The sequence below is a fragment of the Plecotus auritus genome (genome assembly GCF_963455305.1).
Source record: "Plecotus auritus genome assembly, chromosome: 5".
Lineage (NCBI taxonomy): Eukaryota > Metazoa > Chordata > Mammalia > Chiroptera > Vespertilionidae > Plecotus > Plecotus auritus.
Genome location: NC_137776.1, coordinates 109,893,121 through 109,911,580, shown reverse-complemented (window position 1 = coordinate 109,911,580; position 18,460 = coordinate 109,893,121). Strand labels below are relative to the sequence as shown.

The window sequence follows — 18,460 nt, the reverse complement described above, 5'->3', positions numbered from 1 at the left end:
GTCCCTTTTGCTCCTTTCCTGTTGTTAATAACTAGGTTAATTACAATGGTATCAATATCTCCAGATATACACACATTGGGGGTTAGGGCTTAACATAAGAATTTTGGGAGGACACAGTCAACCCATAGCACCCCACAGATCTCATGACTGTGGAGAAACCTTTAGTCAAAATTTACAACAAGTGTCAGGGAATCCACAAGCAAAAATTCCTCGGGGTAGAGAGAAACCTATGAATACAGTGAATGTGAAACTCTGCATATAAAATCAACATACAAAAGTCAGTTGTATTTTCATACATTTCCAGTGAACTATCTAAACAAGAATTTTTTAAAATTTCATTTATAATAGCATCAAAAAGAATAAAATACCCAGCAGTGAATTTAACCAAGTAAGCAAAATCTTGCTCATTAAAGACTACAAAACATTGCTGCAATTACAGATTACCTAAATCAGTGGAAAGTCTCCCCATGCTTATGGATTGTAAGACAATATTGCTAAGATGACAGCAGCAGTGAAAGTGATCTATAGATTCAATCCAATCCCTATCAAAATCCCGTATGTGTGTGTATGTGTGTGTTGCAGAAATAGAAAAACCTGTCCTAAAATTCATTTGGAATCTCACAGGACCCTGAATAGCCAAAACCAGTTAAAAAAGAAAAAGAACAATGGGAGGATTCACACTCGCTGATTTCAATACTTAGTGCCAAGCTACAAACAGTTAGAAAACTGTTGTATTGCCAAAAGGATAAAAATGTAGATGACAGAGTAGAATTGAGATCTCAGAACAAATAATCCTCACATATATAGTCAGCTGATTTTTGGCAAGGGTGCTACGTCCATTCAGTTGGAAAAATACCAAGTCCATTCAATTGGACAGCTGGATATCCACAGCTAAAAGAACACACTTAAGATAAATGAAACACTAGAAAACTTCTGCAAAGAAACAGAAGTTATTATGAATAGGCATATGGGAGGAGACAAAATGGCAGCAGAATAGACGGACGTGTCCTGAGCCTTGTCCCGGAGCAGATAGAGGGAGCAGCTGAAATGAGTGGAACCCAGCCCGAATTGGCAAAGGAGGCGCAGCTGGTGAGACAGTTTGCAGCCGGGATGGGCAGAGATCCCCCCGATAAAGGTAAATCTGCCAGACCTCTGAGCCCAGAAGGTCAGGGAGAAACTACATAGCGCCAAGCCGCGTTTCTGAGGACAGGCAAAGCGTCTGACTGAAAAAAAAAAAGGGGGGGGGGGTCCACGGGACTGCGGGAGGTAGGGAATTTTAGACCTTGGAGTCTGGATTTGGGATCTGAGCTCTAAGGCAGCCCTGAAGAGCTGCCAGACCGCGCAGTGCCGGCAAGAAAGGAACTTGCAGAGACTTGGTTCCTCCTCGCGCTGGGGCCTGCGCCTTTCTCCACTGAACCTGGTTCGTAGGACCTTTAGGATACAGACGCTTACCTGTGGTTGAGGTGCAGAAGAGGGAGTGGGGTTGTGGAATCTGGGGAGAGTAGGCAGCGGATGGTCCAGGAGAGGGGGAAGCGAGTCTGGTGCTGAGTCATATCTAGGCCCTGTTGCCATTTTCTCCTGAGAGATAGCCCCTCCCTCCAGTCTCCAGGCAACCAATATAGCCACACCCAGATCCCACACTGATTAACACCATGGAATCTGAATACTCCCTGAGGCCATAGGATCTGCCCTAAAGAGAAATCTTTAGAAGTTAGGCACCTCAATTACACAGCTACACTGCCAGGGCCCTTCAGAGTGCTTCAGTGTGCCTCGCTGGCAAACTTACCGCGGGTGCTCCTGTGAGCGGCCACTGGGAGTAAGCGCCTATCCACCACAGGTGCAGCAGTGAAAGCTGAGTCTGCCCACCCCATAACTACAGAACTCTGGGCATCACAGTCACACCTTTCCAGAGTGCAGTTCCCCTGAGCCATATCACCCCGACAGACAGTTCCTTGGTGCCACTGTGAGTCCCCACTGGGCACGCGTGATTTCAATTAAGGGTGCAAGACAGCAAAAATTGGGATACTCCCCTCCACGGCTGCTGACTTCTAGACACCACAGTTGTGCCTCTCAAGCTCGCAGGCCTACATCAAGAGAACCCAAATAGCTCAAGTAGGGAGCTACACTAGATTACCAAGCCCAGGAGAACTGAGAGATTACACCAGTAGCACCATCACCAAAAGAACCTGGGTAGCAAAGCAATTGGATCTACAATTAAAACATTATAGGAAAACATGGGGAGACAAAAAAGCAACTCCCAAAGGAAAGAAAAAGAGGAATCACCAGAAAGGGAGTTAAATGAAATTGAGGCTAGCAGCTTAACAGAGAAAGAATTCAGAGTAATGGTTATAAGGATGTTTAAACGGATGGATGACAAATACACACAACTCAATGAGAACTATAAGGAGCTGAATGAGAATGTCACCAACATGAAAAGAAACCAAGAAGAGATGAAGAATGACATAGCTGCAATAAAGAACACATTGGAAGGCTTAAACAGTAGACTAGAAGAGGCTGAGGACCGCATCAGCGAATTAGAAGACAAGGTAGGAAAAAACACACAAACACAGCAGCAACTGGAAAGAAGACTTAAAAAGCAAGAGGAGAGCCTAAGGGATCTTTGGGACAACACAAAACGAAACAATATTAGAATAATAGGGATACCAGAAGGAGAGGAAGAGAAGCAAGGAATAGAAAACCTGTTTGAAGAAATAATGACAGAAAACTTCCCTGATATTGGCAAGAAAAAAACTATGCAAGTCCAAGAAGTACATAGAGTCCCAAACAAGTTGAACCCCAAAAGACCGACACCAAGACACATCATAATTAAATTGGCGAACACTAATGACAAAGTAAGAATCTTAAAGGCTGCCAGAGAGAGACAGAAAGTTACCTACAAGGGATCTCCTATTAGAATATCAACTGATTTCTCAACAGAAACACACGAGGCCAGAGGGAATGGAATGAAATATACAAAGTGATGCAAAGCAAGGGTTTGAATCCAAGAATACTATACCCAGCAAGGCTATCATTCAAAATTGAAGGTGGAATCAGGAGCTTTACAGACAAAAAAGGGCTAAGAGAGTTTATCACTACCAAGCCAGCAATGCAAGAAATGGTAAAGGGACTGCTGTAAAAAGAAGAAAGAGAAAGGCAAAAAGAAACACAAACACTAAGGAAACATATGACAACAAACATGTACTTGTCAATAATAACATTAAACGTAAATGGATTAAATGCACCAATCAAAAGACATAGGATAGCTGAATGGATAAGAAAACATGACCCATATATTTGCTGTCTACAAGAGACCCACCTCAGAGCAAAGGATTCACACAGACTGAGAGTGAAGGGATGGAAAAACATTTTTCAGGCAAATGGAAATGAGAAAAAAGCTGGGGTTGCGATACTTATCTCTGATAAAATAGACCTCAAAGTAAAGGCCATAACAAGAGATAAGGAAGGCCACTACATAATACTAAAGGGAGCAATTCAACAAGAAGATATAACTCTGGTAAACATATATGCACCCAATGCAGGAGCTCCCAAATACATAAAAAAACTCCTAGAAGATATCAAGGGAGAGATCAACAACAATACAATCATAGTAGGAGACTTTAATACACCACTGACATCACTGGATAAATCCTCTAGACCTAAAATCAGCAAAGAAACAGCAATTCTAAATGACGCACTAGATCAAATGGACCTAATTGACATCTTCAGAGCATTTCACCCCAAAGCCACGGAATATACGTTCTTCTCAAGTGCACATGGGACATTTTCAAAAATAGACCACATACTGGGTCACAAGCAAAGTCTCCCCAAATTCAAAAAGATTGAAATCATATCAAGCATTTTCTCAGACAACAATGGCATAATATTAGAAATAAACTATAATGAATAGGCATATGGAACGTTCAGAACTGAAAAATACATACCTGAAGAAAAGCTCAGTAGCAGATTCAAGAGAACAGAAATCAGTGAACAGAAGGTAGAACAATATAAATTACCCAATCTGTACAACTTGGAGAAAATATACTGAAGAAAAAATGAACAGTCTCATGAACTGTGGGAATATAACAAAATATCTAACATGTGTACCATTGTAGTTCTGGAGAAGAAATGAAGGAGGACAGGGTTGAAAAAGTATTAGAGAATCAATGGCTGCAAATCCCCCCAATATGGCAAGAGATGTAAACCTACAGATTCATAAAGCCAAGTGTATGTCAAACATGATAAACCCACTGAAATCCATGCCAAGACACATTATAATGAATCTTCTGAAGACTAAAAATCAGGAAAACACCTTGAAAGGAGCCAGAAAAAAACTCCACATTTTTCTCATTGGGGGAAAAACTGTTAGAATGGTAGTGGATTTCTCATCAGAAACCACAGAGGTTAGATGGAAAGGGTGCAGTGTTTTTCAGGAGCTGAAAGGAAAGAATTGTTAATGCCAAGTCCTGCACCAAATGAAAATATCTTTCACGAGTGAAGGGGGAGATCAGGAAATTCACAGATGAAAGAAACTGGGAATTTGTTTCCAGGAGAATGAATAAAGGCAATTATATTAACAAATGGAAACAATAAAAGAGGAAACCTTGGAACATCTGTGCGCAGAAAAGAATGAACATTCTCAGGCTTGATACCTCTATCCATAGAAAGTCCTGTTGGCTAGATCAGTGGTCGGCAAACCGCCGCTCTGTTGACTAATGAGTTTGCCGACCACTGGGCTAGATCATCCTCTGGTTGCATCAGGACCTTGCATTTCAGGAGGGTTGGCAACGTTCCCAGAACTGATATGAATGGCTTACTGGGCCTAAAAGTATGCAGTGGGTTCGTTTATGCTGAACACCTGCTTTCCTTCTGGGACCTCGATTTATAATATGTGCTAGGCAGAGGGTGCCTCTGGGCCAGCTCCTATTTAAAAAGTTGAATACTGAGCCTCTCATGAATTTTATTGTTAGACAACATTTAACACATATTGTCACAAGTCCTTGTTGGAGGACAAGTGTGCATGTGTGTCCCACTGGGAGAGGATTCTTGGAAGCTAGTTCCTGGTTTCCTCCAGACTTTGTTTCTCCTACCATTTCCCTTTGTGGATTTTGCTTTGTGTCCTTTTGTTGTAACTGCAGCCCTGCGTACAACTATATGGTGTGTCTTGTGATTCCTCGTAATGAACATCAAACCTAAGGGTGGTCTTAGGAACCCTTGATGCACTCAGGATGAAAAAGAACACAGGAAGGAAAAATAGGATAAATACAGGAGGCACTCCTCCTATACAGGAGTTTTCTAAAGTAATTTTGGTGGTTGAAACAAAAATAATTACATGGCCTGATGTGATTCTAAATGTATACAAAGGAAGTACTTAAGAAAGTTACATTTTAAGTAGGAAGGGTAAGAAGATGTTTTGGGAAGTAAGGTTTCTATATTTCATTCAAACTGGTAAAATGACATGAGCAGGAGATTGATAAGTTATGTATACATAATGTATCTACTAGAACAACTACTAAAAATGCTATACAAAGAGAGATACTAAAAAACATTATAGGTAAATCAAAATTAAATTTTTGAAAAAGCTCAAGTAACCCACCAGAAGTCAGTAATAAGAAAACTGAGACAGCCTAAGTACCCATCAGCAGGCGAGTGGATTAGAAAACTGTGGTACGTCTACACAATGGAATTCTACGCTGCTGTAAAAAAGAAGGAATTCTTACCATTTGCAACAGCATGGATGTAACTAGAGAGCATTATGCTAAGCGAAATAAGCCAGTCAGAGAAAGATAAATTTCACATGATCTCACTCATTTGTGGAATATAATGAACAACATAAACCGATGAACAAAAATAGAACCAGAGACATAGAAGCATCGAACAGACTGTCCAACTTATGAGGGAAGGCAGGGGGTGGGGAGGAGGGGTAAGAAATCAACCAAAGGACTTGTATGCATGCATATTAACAAAATCAATGGACGCAGACAGAGGGCTTGTGCTTGGGGGAGGCGGTGGTGGGGAGAGGTCAATGGGGGAAAAAGGAGGCTCATGTAATACTTTAAACAATAAAGAATTTTAAAAAAGAAAGAAAACTGAGAAACAAAATTAGAGTGTTCATCAACTGAAAGAGAGACTGGCACAGTGGATTAAAACAACAATCATATGTGCTATCTAAATGAAACTTCAAATACAGTGTAGACAGGTTAAAACACAAGGATAAAAAAGGTGCATCATGTAAACATTAATCAAATACACCAGGAGTGACTATATGAATACAAGGTTAGGTAGACTTCAAAGCAAGGAGAGTTATCAGACACAGAGGGTCAGTTCACCTGGAAGACATTATGGTCTTCAATGTATACACATCAAATAACAGAGCTTCAAATAGGAGAACAGGAAATTGAAAGGAGAAATGAATAAATCAACAATTCAAGACATAAATATCTTTCTGTCAAAGATAGAATAGGTAGACCCAAAATCAGTAAGAACTTATCAACACCATCAAACAACAGAATCTAATCAACATTTACAAAACATTCCACCCAGCAGTAACAAAGTACATATTCTTTTCAAGTGCCCTCAAAAACATATACCAAGATAGACATACCCTGGGCTGTAAAACAACACAATACAAAATAAAAATTTGTTTACTGTAACAAACTTTGAAAAATTGAAGTCATACAAAAGTGTGTTCTCTGACCACAATGGAATCAAACTTGAAATCAATATGAGGAAGTTCACAGAAAAATCTCTAAACACTTAGAAAAGAAATAACACACTAGAAGGAATAATCCATGAATCAAAAAAATCAAGTTTCAAGGGAAATAAAAACATACATGAAAAGGAAATGCAATATTATCAGACTGTGTGAGATGCAGCTAGAGGAGCTCCGAGGGTAAAACCTATAGCACTAAAGAAATGTGTATGTTAGAAACAGAAAATGTCCTAAGTCAGTCATCTAAGCTTCCACTTTAAGAACCTTACCAAAACCTTCCTTACGAACCTACAAAAATAAGAGCAAAATGAACTGAGTGAACAAATGGAAGGAAATAATTATAAAGGCAGAAATCAATAAAATTGAAAAAATAAAAAGAATAGAGAAAAAAGATGAAGAGCTTCTTCTTTGAAAACAAAATTGACATTGAGCAAGACTAAGAAAAAGAGATTAGACACAAATTACCAGTGTCAAGAATTTAAAAAGGGATATTACTACAACTCTAGCCATCAGAAAATTTCAATGAAATGAACCTATTTCTTCAAAAACAAAAACTACCTTAACTTGCCCGATACGGAATAGATAATTTGAACAGCCCTATAACTTTAAAGAAGTCCAATTTGTACTTTAAAAACTCCCACATAAGAAATCTATAGGTCCAGGTGATTTTACTGTGGAATTCTGCCACATGTTTAAAGGAGGCTTAACACCAATGCTATGTAATTTCTTCCAGAAAATAAAAGCGAGGGGAACACTTTCCAATTCACTTTATGGGGCAGGTATTAAACTGATATCAAAAGCACACAAGGACAACAGAGAAATCTAAAACTGGAGATCAACATCTCTCATGAATATAGACATGAAAATCCTTAAATTATTAACAAATTGAATTAAAAAATATGTAAAAGTAACTATATGCCATTACCAAGGACCATTTATTTCAGGATACAAAACTGGATCTATATTTGAAACTCAATTAATGTAACCCACAATATTGACTAAAGAAGAAAACCACATGATTATATCAGTTGATGCAGTAAAAATATTTGACAAAATTTAGCAACCATTTCTGAAAAGCACAGAACAGTAGTAACAGATGGCAACTGCTCTATTTTGTAGGGACATCTACAATAATTCTAGAGCTAATTTAAAAAATATATATATTTCATTGATTTTTTACAGAGAGGAAGGGAGAGGGACAGAGAGCCAGAAACATCGATGAGAGAGAAACATCGATCAGCTGCCTCCTGCACACCCCCCACTAGGGATGCGCCCGCAACCAAGGCACACGCCCCCGACCGGAACCGAACCCGGGACCCCCCAGTCCACAGGCCAACGCTCTATCCACTGAGCCAAACCAGCCAGGGCTAGAGCTAATTTTTAATTGCTAACATTTATATAACAAAATTTCTTATTTTAACGATTCTGAAATATATATCAGGTCCTTGAATAATGTGTTTTGATTCAATGTCATTTTGTTGTAATGATGAGATACTGTAGGAACTTAACACTGGTTTATATCAATTAATTAGCCTATGATAAAATTGGTTTCATGATACATCATTTTGCTGAAAGTCACAGAACCTATAAAGAATGTTAAGTGAGGAATTACTGTCCAGTTCAGTTGCATAAAGTACATTCACAGTGTTGTACAACTGTCATTCTCCATTTCCAAAATTTTTTCATCTTCACAAAGTGAAAGTCTATTTATTAAAACAGTAACCCCCCCGTTTCTCATTCTTCCCAGTTACTGGAAACCTCTATTTTACTTTGTGTCTCTATGAATTTGCCTATTCTATGTACCTGTTATAGTGGAATCAAACAATATTTGCCCTTTGTGACTGGCTTATTTCTCTTTATTATAGCATAATGTCTTCAAGGTTAATCCATAATTTAGCATGTATCAGAATGTCCTTTTTTTTTTAATATATTTTATTGATATTTTACAGAGAGGAAGGGAGAGGGATAGAGAGTTAGAAACATCGATGAGAGAGAAACATCGATCAGCTGCCTCCTGCACACCTCCCACTGGGGATGTGCCCGCAACCAAGGTACGTGCCCTCGACCGGAATCGAACCCGGGACCTTTCAGTCCGCAGGCCGACGCTCTATCCACTGAGCCAAACCGGTTTTGGCCAGAATGTCCTTTTTTAAGGCTGAATAATGTACAATTATCTGTACATAATTGAGCAAATGTGAATAATGCTGTTATGGACATTGGTGTTTGAGTCCCTGCTTTCAGTTCTTTGTTGGACCCTAGAGTAAATTGTATGTTTAAGTTTTTGAGGAAATGCCCAACTCTTTTCCATAGAAAACACAATTTTACTTTTATCACTAGCAATGCCCAAAGGTTCCAATTTATCTACTTCCTGCCAAAAAATTATTATTTTCTGTTTCTTTGGTATCTTGGTGAGTGTGATGTGGTATCTTAGTATTCCTAATGCTGGAGATATAGTTTCCCTCCTTATATCAAGAACAAGACAAGGATGTCTGCTCTTACCACTCTTATTCATTCATGTGCTAGAAGTGCTACAATAAAGGCAAGAAGAGGAAGTGAAATGCAGACAGATTCTAAGGGAAGAAATAAACCTGTCCCCATATGCAGATGCCATAATTTTCTATGTAGAAAATCTCAAGGGACCTTGGAGAAAAAATACTCAGAGCTATCAAGTGAGTTCAGCCAGGTTGCAGGATTCAAGATAAACATACAAACAGTTGTACTTCTGTATCATAACAATGAACATATAGCCACTGAAACAAAAAATACAATTTTAAAAAGAAGAAATTCTTAAAACACATATAGGAGTTGTGTGCTGAAAACCCCAAATGTTGATGAAAGAAATCAAAAGAACATGAGTTCATGGACTTGAAGAGTCAACGTAGTAAAGATGTCAGTTCTCCCCCAATTGATACACAGGTTTAATGCAAATCCCATCAAAATTCCAGTGACTTATTTTGGTTGCTATAGATAAGATTATTCTAAAATTTATATGGAAAGGCACATGCCCTAGAATAGCTAAAATACCTTTAAAATGAACGATGAAGTTGGAGGAATCACACTAGCTGATTTCAAGGCCTGCTGTATAGCTACAGTTATCAACACTGTTTTTGACAGTGCCACGGACATAGAGATCAGCAGAGCAGAACAGAGAACTCCTAAATAGACTTACTAGCCACGTGGGCAGGGGGTTTATTGTGTTGACACATGGCATCAGGGTTCAGGTTAGAAGCAGGATCTATGGGTCTCATCTACCGGCTTTCCCGAAAATAAAACATCCTCCGAAAATAAGACCTACTTACAGGTTTCCTTCTGAGTGAAATATAAGGCATCCCCCCAAAAATAAGGCCCCCAGGCTCTGTCTCAGAATGAAAATTAATTTACCGTAAACTGGTTGCTAGGGCCGCCCCAAATGGTGTCTAGCAACCAGTGACGTTATGCGGAGTCCTGACGTCACTGCTGTGTGGAGGCGGAGTGGAGGTTGGAGTGAGCGGTGAGCGCGGGGCGGGAGAGAGGAGGAGACTTTCACAGATGCATGTAGAAGAACAGGAGGATCAGAGCGGACAGGACGCGGCGAAGGTGGTGAGTGCTGGTCTGTCTCTGGTGACACTACCTGATGCTCGCGGCCGCCTTCATGATGACTGAAGGTTCTCAGTCGGTGGCAGACCCTGTTCCAGCCCAGATCCAGGCCCCAGCAAGACCAGTGACAGTCCCCAGGCAGGCCCCAGGGGGTAAATGTCTGATAAAGGGGTAGGGGGGATGTCTGGTGAAGGTGTTCAGTGGCACAGGGGTGGGGGGAGGGGGATCACTTAAAATGACACAGGAGGATCAGAGGGGGCAATCAAAATGACACAGGAGGATCAGAGGGGACAATCAAAATGACACAGGAGGGTCAGAGGGGACAATCAAAATGACACAGGAGGATCAAAAGGGGTTACTAAAATGGTAATCCCCCCTCTGATTCTCCTGTGCCATTTTGATTCCCCCCTCTGATCCCCCCTGTATCATTTTGAGTGATCCCCCTCCCACCTTGATACCCCAATTCCTTTTTTTACCCCTAGAAATGAGCGCAAAAAGAAAAAGCTACTCCGTGGAGTACAAGAAAGGAATCATGGAAGACTCTTGGGGCCAAAATCTTACTGCTTTCTGCAAAGAGAAGATGTTGAGTATCCAATTGGTCCAAAAATGGCGAGCAGAGTATGGTAACCTCATTGAACAAGTGGACAAGGGAAATGCTAAAAAGCACAAGTGTGGATCAGGTCGGCAACCATTATTTTCCGAGCTGGAAGACCTGATCTGTGAATGGGTTGTTGACAGGAGAGCAAAGGCTTTGGTTGTGAATAGGGCTCAGATTCAAGAATTTGCCCTTGCAATGGCACCACAGTTTGACATAGCCCCCAAAGACTTCAAAGTATCACAACACTGGCTGGATAATTTCCTTCAGCGAAGTGAACTGTCTTTAAGAAGATCTACAACATTGTTTAGGTTGGAAGATACTCAAGTTATTAAGCGAGCACTTGCATTCAAGTCCTTTATTGATGATGCTGACTTCTCTAAATACAATCTTTCCAACATGATTGCTATGGATGAAACTGCAGTGTTTATGGGCCAATCATCTCAAACAACAATTGAACAGCGGGGTGCCTCCTTGGCGTACATTCCCTCCACTGCTTACGAAAGTGCACGTGTTTCCTGTCTTTTGGCAATTCGTCTGGATGGCACTAAAATCCCACCTTTAATCATTTCTAAGAGCAAGAAGGAAAAGATTGAACGTGTTTTGGGCGTTTTTATTCTTGAAACTGAAAAAGCCTGGGCCACACAAGCAGTTATAAGGAAGTGGGTCGATTTAATGCTGCCGCTTGTTATGCGAGGGAGCCAAAGAGGTCTGCTAGTCTGGGATGCAGCCAGCACTCACCGCGCTAAAGACATGAAGACATTTCTTCATGAAAGAAAAATAGATCAGATAATGATTCCCGCAGGAATGACGGCCTATCTCCAGACTCTTGATATTGCAATAAACAAGCCATTCAAAGACAATTTGCGCATGGAAATTAATGACTACATTGAAAATAGAATGGAGAGAAATCAGTGTGGAAACTTTGTGAAACCTAAACTGCAAGAAGTTGTGACTTGGGTGAAGAATTCATGGGAGAAAATCACTGACAGTTGCATTGCAAATGCACTGCGAGCAGGCTACCTTGACAAGAAGTACTCATTTAAAGACAGTGCTATTGCTAAACATGAGAGATTTGGTCCACTGATTCTGAAAGAAATGGAGTCACAAGAAATTCACCAGGAAATTCAGGAACTGGATTGTTATGATGATGTTCCAGAAGATGATGACATGATTGTCATTGAATAAATGAGTAAATTCTTGATACTGTAGGATTCACAGTTTGTCTGGTTTGTGTTGACAACTACTGTACTACCGTACCGTATACAGGTAATAAATTTCCTTTATTTTCATTTAACAATAAATGTGTACCGTATTCTTCTTCATGGAAAAGTAAGACATCCCCTGAAAATAAGACCTAGCGCGTCTTTGGGAGCAAAAATTAATATAAGACACTGTCTTATTTTCGGGGAAACAGGGTAGGTGCCCCACACCAGCCTTCTTGCTGCCTCAATGCTGGTTAGTAGAGTAGGTGAACTGATTAGGGGTGTGGCTGGCTCCTGGGTGAGCAGGGATGTGTTTCTATTACAGACAATAATAGCCTTCAGAGATGTAGCTGTGGCCTTCACAGAGAGAGAGTGGAAGCTGTTAAGTCCTGCCCAGAGGACCCTGTATCGGGATGTAATGCTGGAGACCTACAGCCATTTGGTGTCGCTAGGTAAGGACAGCCCTTTTCAGGTCTTGGTCATTTCAAGATTTAGGCAGCAGCCACCAGGCTTTTGGTTGAGAAAGAAAAATAATATTTTCCCTACATTCCCGGAAAATGTCTGGGTTCTCCAGCTTTGAAAATAGTGAAGTTATTTAGGTGTGTGTATGTGGTATCTTACTGCATTTCATCCTATGTAGTGACTGTTTCCAGGCCCCTTCCTCCCAAGAGATGGTGCTTCCAATGGAGGAATATTTGTATTCAGTGAAGCACAGGGGAGAGTCAGTGTACTGTTTTTAGGTCCAGAAGTACCCCCCTTCCCTAGTCACTCTGTTAGCATTCAGAGAGCCTTTGCCCTCCTCTGTGCCTCCTCACCCCCTTCTGGGTTGTTGCGTTCCCAGCTTATTCTAAGTTCAGATTGCCTTTTAATCCGCTAACCCAAGGTCACCTTGCTTTCTTTTCCTGTGAGTAGGAATTGCCTTTTCCAAACCAAAATTCATCACACAACTGGAGCAAGGGGACGAGCCCTGGCGAGAAGAGAGCGAATGCCTTCTGGAACTCTGTCCAGGTGAGTGAGAAGCACCAAGCAGATAAGGACACAGGCCAGTGAGGCGCTCAGCAGGTGAGGAAGGAGTAGAATCTGTGAGATCCTGGGGGAAAGCTCTTCTCCAGCCCTCCCTTCCATGCCCTCCTGCTCACCACAGAGAGGGTCCCCCTGGCACACTGCCCTCCTCCCCTAGGGAGCATCACTCTGCTCACTTGGCATCCCTTCTCCAGCACATCCAGGATCTCCCTATTCTTGGGCTTTTCTTGTTGGGCCTGATCTTCAGCGTAACTTGCCCTCTGAGCCTAAGTCATCTGCCTCTGCTAGATAATGTCCTGTTACTATTCTTAACCTGGTATCATTTTTGTGCATTGATTCTAGCCATACATTCTATTAACTTTTTATTTTATTTTATGATGGATTATTTAAGATTACAAAGGGCATAAAGAATTATGCAGTGAGTGCCACTGTGCCTTCCCTGTAGCCTGACGGACTTTCTAAGTCCAGGCGACAGCCTTGTAGCTTCCCTGGTGGTATTTTGCTCCTGCATCCTGTCCCTGAGAATCCAGTGCCTGCATCAGCATATCCATGACTACCTTTATCCTTATTTTCCATTTGATGGTTCTTCAACCATATAGAGCGGCAATTTCCACCAGTGTGCAGCAGCACTGGAGTGTGAGGCAGCATAATAGCTGCAGGCACAATGTGGCAGAGCCTAATGAGGTTGAGGCCACGCCTGCCTATGCACACTGGTGTGCCACAGAATTTTTAAAACATGCAACACCTGACTATTTAGTCAGGGGCACTGACCTCTTTCCCTTAGATTGCCAAATAAAAGAATGACAACAGCCAACACAACAACAGTTGTCTGGTGTGAATGAACCAAAAGTATACCTTTTTTTTAGTCAGATCGGCAAAAACAAATATTTTGGGGTGCCGCAGCATTTTAGTAGTTTGTTTGCCATGAGTTGAAAAAGGTTTAAAATCGCTAATATAGTGTGTTGTTTTGCATGTTTGTAAACTCTGCACATAATATGGTAATGTCACACATCCCTCTGGAACATGCCTTTTCACCCACGTTCTGTGAGACTCACATTATAATGTGTAGGTTTAGTTCATATTTTTAAAAACTTACATAATTACATTATATGAATATTCTTATTTTAATGCAGTTTCCTTTCTTTTAGAGAGTTAAATTACTTCTAATTTTTGGCTGTTGAATAATGTTGCTGTATATTCTTGTTACTTCCTTGGAAAAATATGCGTTTTTCCAGATGCCTACGTAGGAGCAAGTGCAGTAGAGGTTCATTGGCACGAGTGGCTGCAACCTGATGAGGCTGTGCCACATTGTGCCTGAAGCTATTATGCCACTTCACACTCCAGCAGCAGCGATGAGAGCTCTTTCCACACCCTCACCTACACTAGGTGCTGTCAGACCTCGTTTTTTACCCATGTATTCGCTCTGCGTTGCAGTCTCACGGGGGTTTGCTTTCCTGTGCGCGTGAGCATCTTTTCCTGTATTGGTTAGCCATTGGTGTTTCCTCTTCTGTGAGGTGCCTGTTCAAGGTGTTTTCCTCCTTTTTATTTGGGCTATTTCTTTCTGTTATTGATTTGTAGAAATTCCATATAAATTCTATGAACATTATAGATTTTTAATCCAACTGGAATTAATTTTATGTGAATGTTGGGAGATAAGGATAATTTTTTCATGATTTATCTTTTTTCATTGTTTTATTTTCAACATTCCTGGCATTTTATTTTTGTTCTGTTATTTTTTTTCTTTTTTGCATCTGAATGCAACCATATATCTGGACTTGTTCTTTACAGTAAGTTCATTGCTTTAATTTAATTTAAAAATAACTATTTTATGATCTATAATTATAGTATAATATAAAAATATGTTATGGTACAATGGTTAAGGGATAATTATAAGGCATATTATCAAAGTATAATAAATTACATATATTTAAAGGGTAAACTTTGGTTAAAAGTTATGATGTATGTTTACATCCATGAAGTCATCACCACAATCCAAAAAATCCAAGCATACCTATCACCCCAAAGTTCCCTGTGCCTCATTCTCCTCCCTTCCCATTTCCAGGAAACCACTGACCTGCTTTCTATCATTGTCAATTTGTTTGCATTTTATGGAATTCATAGGAATTGAATACAGAATATATAGTGGATTCTCTCACTTAACATAATTACTTTGAATCTTATGCGGAGTGTTGCATAGATCAGTAGTTAATTTCTCAATATCACAATTTATTCAACTATTCTATCAAAAGACTTTGGGTAGTCTCCAGTTCTGACAAATACAAATAAAGCCTGTGTGAATATTCATGATAAGTCTTTGTGTAGACATATGCTTTAATTTCTTTCAGATAAATAGTTGGGATTAGAATGGCTGAGTCATGTGATATGTGTATATTTAACTTTTTACTAAATATAAAAGGTTAAGTTTTATATTAACTGTTTCCAAAGTGGCTTCACCTTTTCTCATTCCCACCAGCAGAATTCCAGGTGCTCCACATCTTTGTCAACACTTAGTATTATTTTAGACTTAGACATTCTCCTAGCTGTGTGGTGGCTAATATTGATGATGTTGAGGATCTTTTCATGTGCTTATTTGCCATCTGTGTATCTTCTTTGGTGAAATGTCTTCTCAAATCTTTTACCCATTTAAAAAACCGGTTTCTTACCTTTTTATTATTGAGTTTTGAAAGCTCTTCCTATATTCGTTATAGAAATCCATGATCAGACATTTGATTTGCAAATTATTTTCTGAAATGTGGCTTGCATTTCATTGTCTTAGAGTTTATCTTTCAAAGAGCAATTCTTACTTTAGAAATGCAAGTGTCATTTTTTTCTTTAATGAGTCTCACTTTGCTGGCATATTTAAACAATATTTGCCTATAGGTCAAAAAGATTTCATATGTACTTTTTGGTTTTTAAAAGTTCAATAATTTTTATTTTACATTTAGGTCTATTATCTATTTTGAATAAATTTTTATACTAGGTACTTAAGTCTTTTTTTGTGTGTCTACAAATATCCATTTTTTCAGCACCATTTATTGGAAGGACAACCCTTTCTTTTTTGAATTACCTATGCCCTTCATGGTGTAAATCAGTTAACCATGTATGTATGGTCTATATCTGGACTCTGTCTTTTCCCCACTCTTTTCTTTGTATATCTTGATGCCAATACCACATAGTCTTGATTATTGTAGTGTTATAGTAAGGCTAGAACTTAGTACCAATCCTCCAACATTTTTTGAATTTGCTTTAGTTATTAGAGATTTTATTCATTTCCATGTGGATTTAGAGTTAGCCTGGTAATTTTCACACACAAAAAAAGTCTACCGGGATTTTGATTGGGATGGAGTTTAATCTACATCAATATGTGGAGAATTTACATGTAATACTGTGCCATCCAATATATAAACAGAGTATATCACTTCACTTTTATGATATGTCTTAATTTTTGTTAGCATTGTTTTTGTAGTTTTTGTACACAGGTCTTATGCATCTTGTGTCAAATTTACCCCTCTGTTTTGATGCTATTTAAATTATTTTAAAATTTCATTTTCAATTGTTTGTTGACAGTGCATAGAAATACAATTAATTTATGTATAATGACTTTGCAACTGCTAAACTTAAAAACTTACTTCTTAGTCCTAGCAGTTTTTTTTTTTTTTTTTTTTTTTTTAACGGTATAGGATTTTCTACATAGATGATCTTGTTATTTGTGAATAAGTATAGCTTTCTTGCCCTAACTGGTTTGGCTCAGTGGATAGAGCGTCGGCCTGTGTACTGAAAGGTCCCAGGTTCGATTCCGGTCAAGGGCATGTACCTTGGTTGCGGGCACATCCCCAGTAGGAGGTGTGCAGGAGGCAGCTGATTGATGTTTCTCTCTCATTGATGTTTCTAACTCTCTATCCCTCTCTCTTCCTCTCTGTAAAAAATAATAAAATATATATATATATATTTTTAAAAAGTATAGTTTTTTTTTTCCAGTATATCTTTTAACTTCTTTTTCTTGCCTCATTGCATGGCAAAAACATTCAGTGCAGTGAATGAACTTAAATGGTCAGAGTGGACATCCTTTCCTTGCTCCTGGTCTTATGAGGAATGCTTTCCTCCTAAATGTAAGTTTTATAGCTGCCCTTTATCAGCTTCACAGAATTCTCTCCTAGACCTTGTTGGATGAGAGTTATTTTAGTTTTTTAATTTAGTGAACTGCATTGATTTTTTTTCTTGCTAAACCAGGCTTGTATTTCTGTTAATACAACGCACAGACCTTATTCAGATTTCATGAGCTTTACCTTCACTCTTGTGTGTGTTTGGTTTTCTGAAAAATTTTCCATGTATATTCATATAAATACTACTAGATTCAAAGATACAGAGTTCCACCAAAATGATCCTTTGTGCTACCCTTTTATGGCCACAGCCAATTCCCTCTCTTCTCCTCTCTGTTCTTCTGGCAAACACTAATCTGTTTTCTGTCTCTATAAATTCATCATTTCAAAAATGTCATATAAAAGAAATCATACCGTATGTTACCTTTGGGATTGCCTTTTTTTATTCAGCATAACTCTCTTTAGCTTCATCCAAATTGTTGCTTGTATCAACATTTCCTCCTTTTTATTGCTGAGTAGTGTTCCATGGTATGAATGTATCAGTTTTTTAAACCTTTCACCCACGGAAGGACATTTGGGTTTTTTACAGTTATAAACATCTGTGTACAGGTTTCTATGTGGACATAAGGTTATCATTTCTGGGGTAGATGCCAACAGTGCAATTGCTGGGTCACATGGTAGTGGCATATTCAGTTCTGTAAAAAAGTGCCATTATCATTTCTAGAATGGCTATACCATTTTATATTCCTACTAGTGGCGTGGTGCACAGATTCGTGCACATTGAAAGGAAATTAATGAGAACGTGGCCGGTGGGGCGAGACTGGGTGAGACGGGCCAAACATGCCCTGGGGCCAACCTCCCATGGTTCCTCCCCAGCCGGCCGCACCTGGGATGGCACCGCAGCTCAAAGGGCATCTGCAGAGTGAATGGGGTCCCTCAAAGGGCGTCTGCGGAGTGAGTGGTCCCTCCAGTAGGTGGGGTCCCTTGGCCTGGCCTGTGAGGATCAAGCCAAAACCAGCTCTCTGATATCCCCTGAGGGGTCCCAGATTGCGAGAGGGCACTCTGCAAAGTTGCTGTCGCTCGGCAGCACCTGTGTTGAGCATCTGCCCCCTGGTGGTCAGTGCAAGTCATACCTACCAGCTGGTCGGACGGTTGGTCAGTCAGATGGTTGCTTAGCCTTTTATATGTATAGATTAGCAAATGTTTGAGTGATCCATTTTCTTTGCATTCTTGCCAGCATTTGGTGTTAGCA

The 18,460-nt window shown here is 39.8% G+C and overlaps 1 protein-coding gene across 6 annotated transcripts in view; it reads left to right on the top strand.

Moving 5' to 3' along the window:
* ZNF169 (zinc finger protein 169) overlaps positions 1–18,460 on the top strand; it is a 42,412-nt gene that overhangs the window by 12,911 nt on the left and 11,041 nt on the right. For 3 of the 6 annotated variants that reach the window (XM_080668731.1, XM_080668730.1, XM_080668732.1), the window contains 2 exons: positions 12,411–12,537; positions 12,998–13,093. In XM_080668731.1, coding sequence (XP_080524857.1) covers positions 12,411–12,537; positions 12,998–13,093 — 223 coding nt within the window. Of the gene's footprint in view, positions 1–10,767; positions 12,176–12,410; positions 12,538–12,997; positions 13,094–14,343; positions 14,525–18,460 lie in introns of those variants that run through there. The other 3 variants (XM_080668734.1, XM_080668733.1, XM_080668735.1) reach the window with 2 other exon arrangements.